Source organism: Larus michahellis, chromosome 16 (assembly GCF_964199755.1).
Source record: "Larus michahellis chromosome 16, bLarMic1.1, whole genome shotgun sequence".
NCBI classification, from domain to species: domain Eukaryota; kingdom Metazoa; phylum Chordata; class Aves; order Charadriiformes; family Laridae; genus Larus; species Larus michahellis.
In genome coordinates, this window is record NC_133911.1 from 7,453,128 (window position 1) to 7,465,656 (window position 12,529).

At 48.9% G+C, this 12,529-nt stretch overlaps 1 protein-coding gene across 2 annotated transcripts in view; it reads right to left on the reverse strand.

Moving 5' to 3' along the window:
* Positions 1–770: 770 nt before the first annotated feature.
* The window catches only part of LOC141751897 (uncharacterized), a 35,676-nt gene continuing 23,917 nt past the window's right edge, over positions 771–12,529 (reverse strand). Inside the window, exons 10-14 of one of the 2 annotated variants that reach the window (XM_074609485.1) lie at positions 9,371–9,579; positions 6,171–6,238; positions 5,700–5,864; positions 4,379–4,450; positions 771–2,711 (exon numbers count right to left, since the gene is read on the reverse strand). In XM_074609485.1, coding sequence (XP_074465586.1) covers positions 2,601–2,711; positions 4,379–4,450; positions 5,700–5,864; positions 6,171–6,238; positions 9,371–9,579 — 625 coding nt within the window. In that variant the 3' untranslated portion in view covers positions 771–2,600. Of the gene's footprint in view, positions 2,712–4,365; positions 4,451–5,699; positions 5,865–6,170; positions 6,239–9,370; positions 9,580–12,529 lie in introns of both variants that reach the window. The other variant, XM_074609487.1, reaches the window with a different exon arrangement.

Genomic DNA, 12,529 nt, shown 5'->3' on the forward strand with positions numbered 1-12,529 from the left:
TTATAGCAGGCAGCGGAGGCTGAGAAGCATTGCATCATACGGCAAGGCTGGTAATACAAAGCACTGAAGCAGCGTTAACCATTTCAAGTCATTTTGGATATCTTGAATTCCACTATGGCTTTGCAGCAAGCTCCTCGGCGCTACATGAGCGGCTACGGCACTTGGCTAGCAGACCTCTTCCTCTGGCCACTCTCCTGCCTCTGGCACCATTGCTCCTTCTGCCCACAGAGACACCAATTGGCGTGATGAGTATAGAGCCCCTCGAACAGCATCTGTCTTCTCCGGAGATCTGTGCGCACACCAAGAGCTCTACACTTAAAGCAGGCTATTCTCGGGAGCTATACAAGCTGGAAAGATCAGACAACTCTTGATAAATTGGGGTTTTGCTGAAGCTCCCAAGGGAAATGGCTTAATTTAAATAGGAGCTGGACCACTCCTGGATTTCTGATCCAGGAGAAAGCTGGGAGAAAAAGAAGAAAAGGGATATACAAAGAATGCTCTGCAGATTGAATGCTCCTTTCCGGGCCTGAGAAAGTTCTTCTCATCTGAAGTGATGGGTCGGAGCTGAGCTGCTGCTGCCAGCTCTGGAGTGACCGCGGCTGGGTGCTCTGCCTTTGGCTGTCTTAACTTAGCTGAGAGCTGATTGCTCTGGTAAGAAAACACAAGCAGAATAAAAACAACAAACCAAAAAGTCCTACAACACGTTAATTTCAAGCTCCACTAGAACCAGCAGACTAAAGAAAAAAAAAATAAAAAAATCGATACTGTCTGAATGAAAGAGACCAACCTTATTGGGAAATAAATATTGTTTTTTTCCAAGTGCCTAGGAGTGCTTACAAAATGCGTCCCAGAACAAGGGATTAGAAAAAAACATAACTAATCAAATAGGGAACAAAGCTCACAATGAAACCCATTCTCCTTTCAGCCGCCTCTATTTTAAATCCCAGGGACTCCAGCTGACCCATTCCTTCGTTCTATCCGAGGTCAGGCAAGATGTGTTTTGGAGAATTAAGTAAAGCACCACACCTTTCCATTTACTGAATCAGCAGAACTCTAGAAAATACCCAACTTGCTGATTAAAAAAATCACCCCTGTCTAGAAGGAGCAAAATTTATCTTAGCTCCCTGTCAAATGTTGGGAGACTGGGAAGAAGCTGAGCAGGATGCAATTGCATTAGTCGGGCTCCAAATATGCCTTGCTATCTACCACCATGAATAATCTTCCTTACTTTTTTCCTCTCCAGTGCACCAAATTTCACCCTTATCAAGCCTTCCTTGCTCTTTTGGGAATCCTGAACAACACAGGGCACCTCGGGAGGTGCCGAAAGCTGTGAGTATGTGAGGAAGAGAGGGAAGGAGGAGGCTGGGACGCGCTCCCACACCTTCTGCCGGAGGAGGGCAGGGCAGCCCTGGCTCTGCTGGGATGCTGCAGCTGCATCCTGAGCAGCAGGAAGGTTTGAGCATCACAGAAATGGAGGCCTGCTCCCATCCTGCTACTTATACTTGAAAGCTTTAAGCAGTGGATGGTTTGGCCCTTCCCAGACTCTGTTCGTGTCCCACTGGGGGCATCCATGACAAAATGCTACACAAAGTGAAAAGAGTATCCCATCCGAGGGACTGGCGGCTGTGCCACGAAGTGTGTCGTTCACTGCTAGTGATCTGCAGATGTTGCTGCAGCGCTGGAGTTGTTCCTCTGCGTGGCAGCCCCTGCCACCGTCGCAGAAGAGCCTGTCCCAGCTCAGGCCAGCCCACGCACCTCCAGGGACCCAGGGCACAGCAGCGATGTCAAGACAAGATGCGCAGCATTAGATGGGGAGGCTCCAAGCCCAGCAGGACAGTCACAGCTCAACGGCAAGGAAGAGAGAACTCTACAGGGGTCTGCTCTGAGTCACTGGGGAGGGTCTCTGCACCGGGGAGAGGATCCAGTCGTTCATACACACACATACACACCCCCCCACACACCCCCCCCGCCACTGGCTGGCACATGGTCACTTCTGTTGGTGCTCATGGTTAGCTATCACCCTTAGAGAGATGGTTAGCTATCACCCTTACGTTACTCCAGACAAAAACCAGGCTAACTTCCTCTCCACCTTACTCCGATGGGAGCAAAGGATGTTTTAAAAAAAAAAAACAAAAACAAAAAACAAAAACAAAACACTACCGAGCAAAATATTTTATGAAGACAAATTCCTTTGTATTAGCAATCAGTCGAGTAAGTCCAAGGACCAGTCCAGTCACAACTCCGCTGCCTAGGGGGTTAAAAAAAAAAAAAATAAGAAAAACTCTCCAGCTTGGGAGGGGATAAGGAAAACAAGAAGATGGAGAACAAAATAAGTCAAAAAAGTGCTTCTAAGAGAAGCAGCAGAATAAAAATCATTCCTACAGTCTGAGAACACTTCCATGCTAGTGACCGGAGGGGCAGCAACGGCCCCCGGCACGTGGATGTAATGCACATCTGCAAGCTCCCTGCTCCGTGCCTGCGAAGACAGGTACCTCCTCCTGCCTTCCTCTGTTCCGGGCAGTGTTTAATACAGGAGCCAGTTCCCAGGAGGAGTTCCCATCTCCTCGTTCCTAGCGTATTCCATTTGCCTTCAGCATCTTTCAGTAGTAGTCATCCTTCTTGCCATCAGCTCCCTGTATGCCTGCATGGTCCTTCTGCTCTTGGACAAGCTCCAGGTCATCATTGTCATCCACCTCACCTCCATGATCCTCCTGGGTGCAGAGGGAACAGCCAGGAAGGAGAAAAAAAAATAAAAAAAAAAAAATCAGCAAGGCCTGGAAAAGGAGACCGTACCCAGCAGTGTGCCATGCTGCCTCTGAGTACAGTTGTTCTACCATAGCAGCCCAGCTTGGGAAACTCGGGAAAACAGGGAAGAATCCACCTCTGCCAGGGTCCTTTAGGTGTCATTGGCAAGCCACTTGGCCAAGACGCAGAGGTAAGAAGCCTGCGTTGCCATGATGATCCTGTTCATTTTAAGCATGTTTAATATCCTGGCATTACAATGCAATTTTAACACCTCAGCCCATCGCCACTGCTACACAAGTAGAAGAAGATATCCTACATCTACCACATCTAAAACTGTAACAAATCGCACCCACGATGTGCAGCAGCCGGCACAGCTTCCATTGGCACTTCTAGGCCCAACTATCCAGTGTACAAGCCAGGTTCTACACGCAGGGCAAGGGTAGCTCCCAACATCAACTTTGCTCTGCCCACTTATTTCCACCCCTCCTTCATTCCCAGCAGACAACCCAAACCCTCAATTCCTCAGCAATCGTGTTGAAACTGCAGGAAAAGCCAGCAGCAGCCACTCACAAAGGGCAAGGAGAGGATGAACAAAACTGGAAGAGGACCCTTCATTTCTATTTATGTGAGCCAGAAGGCACCAGGGTTCAAGTTACGTCAGGGGAGGTTTAGATTGGATATTAGGAAACATTTTTTCACTGAAAGGGTTATTAAACATTGGAATAGGCTGCCCAGGGAGGTGGTGGATTCACCATCCCTGGAGGTGTTTAAAAAAAGGGTAGATGTGGCACTTAGGGACATGGTTTAGAAGTGGCTTTTGTCAGGGTAGGTTAAAGGTTGGACTTGATGATCTTGAAGGTCCCTTCCAACCTCAGCAATTCTATGATTCTATGATCCTCTCTAGTAGTCACGCTCTCGGTCTTTGGTGGCCTCCCATCTTTCTCCTAGAGGAATGCCAACTTGTTGCTGACTACAGTAGTCCTGGGGCTCTGAGACACACCAATAATACCTGTTTTCAGCCAAATAGAGGAGCAGTGGTTTCCTGGCAACTGTGGCCCAACCAAGGCCTCACCTCCCACTCTGCCTCTGGAGTGGGAGGTCACATTCTTCTGCCAGCCATACTTTTCTTGGACATGCTGGCGACCCTCCTCAAAGCACAGGTGTGGCTCTCCCCAGCTCTTCCACAGACACAGGCTAGACCCAGTAGGGCCTGTGCAGCAGCAGACGACAGGGCTCCCAGTGAATTTCTCACCACAGGAATGAACCCAGGGTGATGCTTGGAGAAACACACATTGACCTTGCCTCGTTGCACCAGCACAGCTCATAATTCAGCCCAGCTGCTGTTTGCTAAGCACCTCACAGCTCAACTGCTGCAGACGGATGCAGAAAGAAATGAGGAGGGGAGACAGAGCATAAAGGGTACCCTGAACCGCTGAAAAAGAGAAGGGAGCAGAGGTAAGAGGGCTCCGGGTTTGTTCTGGAGACCCACATCACTGAGCAGGCAGAGACAAGACTGAAGTCAGTGCTCACATCTGGTTTCCTAAAAGCTGAGCCATACTCAGCTCCCGGCTACCAACATACCCAGGTAACAACCACACCAGAGAGGGAAAGAGGAAGAACCTTGGTGTCGTACAATTTCTTGCTCCTGATCTTCTTGATAGTCATCCATTGGGTCTTCCCTGGCCTTGGCAGGTCTGCCAGCATCCTGAAACACGCAGAAAGTCAGACACTGTTGACAGCGACCCAACCTACTTCCATTCGCTGCCAGGGATACAGCTCCCTGGCTTTAGAGGCCCAGGTCTGGAAAACGGGGCTAGAGATCAGGGGCCAGCAGAGAGACAGTAAGGCAACCCAAACTCCACTTGTACTTTCTCCAGCCAGTCCCTCTTCCCATCTGCCGGCAGCAACTGCCCAGCTCCTGCCAGGAGGAAGGTTGCAGGACCAGGGCTGCTGTTGCATCGAGTCCCAGGACTGCAGGGAATCTCCAAGTTATTTAGGGCAGAGCTTTAGGAGCACAGCGCAGCCCTAGCTGAATTTATTTACGTGAGGGTTGCCAAGCATTGGAACGGGCTGCCCAGGGCAGTGGTTGAGTTGCCAGCCCTGGAGGTATTTAAAAGATGTGTAGGCATGGTGCTGCGGGACATGGGTTAGTGGTAACTTGTCAGTGCTGGGCGAATGGTTGGACTAGATCTTAAAGGTCTCTTCCAACCATAACGATTCTATGTCACTAATTCTTTCCACTTTTTCACTAATCTTAAGGAGGTGGTGTTCTGTTGGCGCCAGCATCTTTCTTGTTTGATTGCATTGGCCTGGATTTTTTATTATATTTTTTTTTAAACCTCGCTATTAATCATGATTTTAGAGCCTGACAGATGAGACGCTCCTTTTTTAAAAACAAGCAACGCTCAGCTGCCAGTCGAAACAAGCTAGCGCTTCCCTGATGCAGAGCCTGGCTTCAGACAGCACGCAGCACTTTGCAAAAATAAATGGATTCCATCTGCAGGCAGGCAAACAAGGAGGCAGAGCTCTCACGTGTCGTCACTGCTGCCAAGAGCCTGCTGCCTACCCGTCCCACTGACCAGACCCCGAGCACAGGCCCATATTATCGTCTCTGGTTTTGGTCCCTGAAGTGCTTGAAGCGATGCAACACCTCTGCAGTAACAGCTGTGGCGCGAGCCATCTCCTGTTCGATGTCTCTCCAGCCACGTAGGTGCTGCAAAAGCCGGGGTTGACTTCAACAAGCAGAGAGGACAGGGCCAGAACAAGTTCTGGCACTGACCGACCCACCGATTCGCACTCAAAGAGGTTTCTCCTGCCTGCCGTATCCTCGCAGTGGGATTATGTATCCATCGAGGAACGTGATGTTTTCCTTTGAGTCCTTAAGCTCTCTGCCTCCCCCCCTCATAGCTGGGGATCTCTCCCTGGCCCCTCCTGGTTGCCCTCATGTCAGTCACCTTCAGTGGCTTCTCCTTAGAGTCTTCTTTCACGCTGGGCTCCTTGAACTTCTCCAAACCTCCCACCTTCTCTTCAAAGTCAGGTCTCTCCAGCTCAGCTTCCTCAAACTCATCCTCACCTTGGTTATTGGGATCCTGGGCAGGATCTGCAGCATCATCTGGCATCTGGACAAGAAAAGCCTCATGTGAATACCAGGACATCCCCTTGGGAGCCTGAAGCCTTGCTGCCTTCACCAGCAAAGCAGGAAGTGCTGGCTTGTAGCACTTCAGTTGCACTCTCCTCAAGCCTGTTAATGGTTCTAAAAACAAAAACCCCAGTCTTCGTTATCCCTCTGAATCCCTCCAGAACCAAGGGGTTTGGAGTTGCGTGTTACAGAAATTTCTTGGGAAAGCATCGACATAAATGGGACAGCTGGATTCTCCTTCAGAGCCGGGGTCGCACCCAGATAACGGCAGGGCAGCGTTACTTACCATTGGCTCCTGGACAACAGGGTCTTTCTGAGAATGCAAGTTCTCCTCTCTCTCAATCACTCCTGCATCTGCCAGGAAAAGGGACAGTTATCAGTGTACTCTCTCACAAGTCAGCGTCACCAGTTGAGATTCCCAGTGTTGGGGAGCAGCTGTATTAACTCCATGCCGAGTAGGGATTTAGGATCGACTCCATGCGGCTCGAGGCAGATGATGCTCCGCGTGTTCTCAGAGGAACGCGCCTTCAATGCCATTTGGAGCGGTGCCGGGCAGAGCAGCGCAATGCTCCTACAGCCGCCCAAACGGCTTCCTCGTCCCCAAGGCTGGGGCACAAACCGGTGCTGAAGCATGGCCATACCTCACTGAGATACATGTAGGACACAAAGACAACAAACAGCTCTGCATCTGTATTAAGCATCATCTTTCCCTCGTGTCTCTGCTACGCCTGGGCAGCATCTCTAGCAGCATCCCAGCCACGCAGCCATCAGACCATCACCGGGAGCCAAACTACACCACGGCAGGTCGGTAGCTCCGTGCCACTTTCCGCTTCAACAAGAGGCAAGCTTCCCATGTCAGGGACGGGGACAGTCGGGACAGGAGGAAAGCAGAAATGAGAGAAAAACAGGCCCTTTCAAAAATATATCCTTTGCTTTCCTTTCCTTTGAGCCTAATCCTCACCCCGAGCTGGATGTGGCTCTGATGTATTCCAGCTCTGGCACTCACCGCTCTGTCTGCCGTCACCACGGGCTGAGTGTTCCTCCCCAAAACATTTGAGGAACCTGTGAGACAGCAGCATTCCCAGCTGACCGCAGCACGGCCAGGGCAGTCGAGTCATTACTCTGGTTGTTAATTCCAATTAAGGCACAGAGGTCAGGGGCTACTGGTCCTCACGCTCCCTTCTACCTGCCACGAGGACTTTTCTTTTCAGGGTAGAATTCACTTTGATGTGAACCAATTAGTTCAGTCCCACTAAAGGGACTTGCTGAAAAATCAGGTCAGCAGAACATGAAACAGCAGCTGAACATAGCTGTGGGGAAGCACAGGACTACCAAACCTCCTCCCCAAACGGGCATCTGCGTGCGCGTTAGCTGGTACCTGACTCTGGCTGTTCTGGGAGGGAGGACTTCACCTGCGCAGAGTGAACCGACACAGCAGCCGGGGAGGAAATCGCCCATTTGGGGTGATTTCAGCCTTTTGATCCAAGATTCAGTCAGAACCGCTGACCTCCATCTCTGCCCCGTGACATCCCGCCTCTGTTCCAAACCCAGAGCCAAAAATCTACTGTCAAGAAACCAGGCTGAGACCACCTTTATCGTGTTTAATGGGATGCAAGTCAGCATTTCAAGCGAGATCCTCACAGGAGCCTCATCTCCCAGCTTCCCTGCCTTACCACATTCAGGTCCTCAGCAAAAATAAATTAGCTACATGAAAAGCCACCTACTTAGTCATCCCACCTCGGTCTAGAGACACACAGAATTAGCGTTAGTCGTATCTACATTTCAGTGTCTCTTTTTGACAAAAGTAACTACTTAACTTCCAGCTCCTCCGGGTTATTTCCACGCGTGCAAAAGAAATGGAAGGTGGAGTCTGTCTGCAGCAAATAAATCCGTTCACGAAGTGCTCGCGCTGTGTATCCCGGCCCCTTGAGCACAGCAGAGCATCGCTGCACAGACTCAGACTGGACACCTCTGCTCAAAAGCCCACTTTAGCTCAGACTGGCTTACTGTAATACATTTTTAATGTCTTTATTCACTTCCAAAGGAAGTCTGTAGCTTCCCTCTTAGACTCGCAGGCATACAGCCGCAATTAAGTCAACCTTCCCTTTGTTACTGGACCCATGGAAGTGCTCCAAGCCCCCGCCCACCCACTGTAATTTTCTGGAAGTCATTTGACAGCTGTTTTCTGTTTCACGCAGCACAAATAGTCATTGAATCGTTCCCTCATTTTGCCACCCACACGTGACTGCCGTTACAGGCCAGGTGCTAAACCTCACCTGGAAACGAAGGCAAAGAAAGGATTCTGCCCTCACATGCACGATCTAATAGATTATTCAGTAGCTGCTTTCACGGTGCGATGATGAACTTTACATCAAGTCAAGTGTTTCTCCCAACCTGTTATTAGCCGAGTGAGTCAATGCACAGGGGCCTGAACAGATCCGGACCAGAAGACAGAGGAATTCTAACACACTGTTCTAGCAGTTGGCCTCCAATTGCCCAAATGTAGTTACTTACCACACTTTAAAATAGCTGTAGATGCTCTGTTGGCTGACTGACAAACACAACTAGCTGCCCTTGAATTTCATAGAATCATTCAGGTTGGAAAAGACCCTTGGGATCATCAAGTCCAACCATCAACCCCACTCTACAAAGTTCTCCCCTACACCATATCCCCCAACACCACATCTAAACGACTCTTAAACACACCCAGGGATGGTGACTCCACCACCTCCCTGGGCAGCCTATTCCAGCGTCTGACCACTCTTTCTGTGAAGAATTTTTTCCTAATGTCCAGCCTAAACCTCCCCTGCTGCAGCTTGAACCCATTCCCTCTTGTTCTATCGCTAATTACCTGTGAGAAGAGACCAGCCCCAACCTCTCTACAATGGCCTTTCAAGTAGTTGTAGAGAGCGATGAGGTCTCCCCTCAGCCTCCTCTTCCTCAAACTAAACAGTCCCAGCTCCTTCAATCGCGCCTCATCAGATCTATTCTCCAGGCCCTTCACCAGCTTCGTTGCCCTCCTTTGCGCTCGCTCCAGCACCTCGAGATCTCTCTCGTATTGAGATGCCCAAAACTGGACACATTTATTTGCTTTTAGCCCCTTAAGGACAGTTGGGAAACTTTCTGCCCCAAGTTAAAAAAAAAAAAACAAAACACTTCTAAAAAATATGAAATCAATTCTTATGGGAGACTGAGATCAAGTCTTGCAAAAAACAGTGACATTTTCCCCATCGCTCCCATAGGAAAGAAAGAAGGAATGACTTAATTTGCACAGATTTTGAGTCCACGACCTTGGAAATGTGCAAGGATGCAGGACAACAGGGAACACAAGTGGAAAACTTTTCATTTGACCAAAGACAATAAAAGCACAAGAATTTTCCAAGAGTCCTAAGATATTCTTTTAACGCGAGTGGAAAGCTTTTCTCGCTCCCCACCTTGATTAGCCGTAAATTAGCGCTGTGCAGCACAGGATTAGGGGAGCCATACCCATTTCGAGCTCCTCATCGTCTGTCCTTCCCTTCTCGCCTTCCCGATGAGTTATGGGACGCTCGTCCCCCCTCTTCTGGCTGGGTGGCTGTGGGCTGCCCTGCTCCATCTCTCGCCCAGGCTTGGCATCGGAATGAAGACTCTTTGGGTAACCGCGCACTTGTTCTTCGTCCATCTGGGCATTCACTTTGTTAACTATGTCTTTCCAGCTGCAACAAGGGTACAAAACAGAACCGAACCCCCCTGCCTCAGTATACCAGGAGATATTTCACAATGCTATTTCATAACGGCAAGCGGAGGGAAAAACCCCAACTCCAACACATGCAGAAGTTTGTCCCGATTTAACTTTTTGGTAAAACTAGCAGATTGTATTAGTTGTTCTGATATCTGCATGAAACAGAACATTTAACATGCCACACAAATGCAAAATAAGTTCTGCTTTATAAACACAAATTGTAGAACTGCTGTGATATTATTCATATGATACAATAACGTATCCCCATAGCAATAAACTCCAATTCTAAATAAACACTGACTCGTGCCTCATGCATACCCAAACACACAAATCTAACTTTTGGAAAAAAAAAATATCAAAAACATAATTCCTTTTTATTGTTCCAACTTAATTTAAAATGAAGATGCTACTGAAGTAGAACTGTAGAGTTTTGCCCTATAAGGAGCAAAAAAGTCTTTGAAACTGAACAGGAAAGCTGCAACACGAAACTGACAGTTTCCCTTGTCTGATAATTTAGTTTTTTTAAGCCACAAGCTGTTTGCAAAGCTTTGCAACTGGGAGGGATACTTTAACCAGCATCTGTTTATAAAACTCTCCCATAGCATGCATCTGCTTCCCGTACAAACCCAAACGGGGGAGCAGAACTAGCTGAAAGGAAACATTCACAGATTGTTTTGATTTTATTATTATTTTTTTTAGGTGAACATGGGAAAGAGCGTTTCGTTTCTTGATTCAGCGAGGGAAGCCATGTTCCAGTATCATTTACTGCTTTTCCCACCGCCACCCCCCAAAAGTTTTCATCCACCTCCTGACCTGAGCGGTCAATTGTTCGTACACGGCTCTCCCCGCGGAGAGTAACCCGTAGTCGGGAATTCCTTCCTCTGTAGCGGTTCCACCTCAAATCCACTTCTCCCGATGTCTACATCAATATCTACGTCTGCTTCTTTCTTAACGGCGGTGCCTCAGGGGGACAGGCACTTCCTATCGAGGTATACGCCAAACGCAACCCTTTTTTCATTAACGCTTCTCTGCCTGCAGCAGTAGCACACGGGTGCCCACCCAGAGGCTCAGCAGCAGAGTGCTCCGCGGAACACCGTTCCGCTGCATGGAAACGAAGCGGAGGTCAGAGAAGAAACGGAATATCTTCGTATTAGTTTAAATGAACCCCTGAAAAGCCCAGAAGGCAGGCCTGCCTCACAAAGGAAGGTTTCCTCCCCAAATATCCTTACTCGGGGACACCTTCAGAAAAAAAGAATGGTAAAGAAAGGGACGAAATCCCAATAATAAGGGCTCGCAAAAGTGACTGAAACAAAAAACTTTTAGCCTGAGTAAGGTCCCACCAGTTTCAAGCAGGATTGCTGCTGGGTCCAGCCTGTCCTGCTACACAAGCCAGCTGAGATTTAAAAGCCTACTTAAGACATTTAAGTTTTTAACTGCGGAGAAAGGACAAGTGGCCTTCACTTTAGCAGCTTTTTTAAAGCCAGCAGACTACCACCACGCAGAACTTTCAGTCAGAAAAATCATAACCCGGCCTTCAGCTCAGATTTCCCCATTATAAAACCGTCGAGATGCAAATCGGCCATCGAGAGCTCATCTGGAATCTGCTGGTCACAGCCACCCAAAGCAAGGGCGGCTCCTGGCATCGGACGCAGGGCCTCTTTTGTGCTCTGCTGCAGTTCGGTATTGTTCTTGGCACCCACACCTTCTGGAGAGAGTTGGTTTATGGGCTCCTTATCACAAATCTCACGCAGTGCAAATAACAGCCTCCAGCTGCTCCGTAATTTCTTGCTGATAGATCCAGGAAAAGAAGCAGCACACCAAACATACCATGACCTCTGCCCTTTCAGAAATCCTTTGCCAAAAAAACCCAATATTTGCATTTTCTGTTTCACAGAGTAGTGGCAGTGTCCTCTCCAGGCTCCGCATGGCTGAGGAAAGGCCACTCTGCCATCGCAACGTCAAACCTCACCTCCCCTTACACCCACACGGGTCCTTCCCTGTAAAGGGGCAGAATATCCTGTGTGCCGATACTCCGTCTGCCCGTGCAGATGTTATCTGTCAAAGCAGTACGGGGAGGACATTGCCCTTTGAAGAAACAGGCAAAGCACAATCTCTGCCGTGGGAAGATTACGGGTTAAGGGAACCGACAACAATGGCAGAGAAGAACGGGTAGGGCCAGGCGGAATTTAGAATGAAATCCAGAAGTCTCCTCTACAGATAAAAAGAGGAATTAAATCTTGTTTGCTGCAGTAAACGGAGCAGATATGACCTGGACGCACACTGGGGATAAATAAGTTAAACGAGGAAGCTCTATTTTCAGAGTCGGTTTCTGGGTTATGGCCAGACTTTGATGAATTGCAGCCTCCGAGAGACATTTTCTTCCTTTGGCAAAACAGACTGGTTTCTGTGAGCGCTGCTGAGACAGGAACCACTCTCTCCTGTGCACAAGTCCTGTGAGGAGCGGCCGAGGGAGCTGGGGGTGTTCAGCCTGGAGAAGAGGAGGCTGAGGGGAGACCTTCTCACTCTCTACAGCTCCCTGAAAGGAGGGGGCAGCCAGGGGGGTCGGGCTCTTCTCCCAAGGAACAGGCCATGGGACAAGAGGAAACCTAACGGGGCTGGCTGCTGCTTCTAGATTACCATATAACCTTGGAGACAACAAGCTTTCAGGTCTTCAAGGTCTGGTTGCTCCCGCAGAGCTTGGCAGATTCCTGATTAATTAGTGGGGGAAAATGAGCAAGTTGCAGCTTTAGTACACAGCTTAATGTCTCTTATTTATAGGAACTGACGGAATTTTTAGCCACCCTTGCTGCTGAAGATGGGTTGCTTCCATCATGCAGAATTCCTTCAGTTCGCTAAACAAAACAGGATATTTAAGTCACCATCACTGAAAGGGATGGATTTCTTGAAGTCAGTTGGGACTCCCC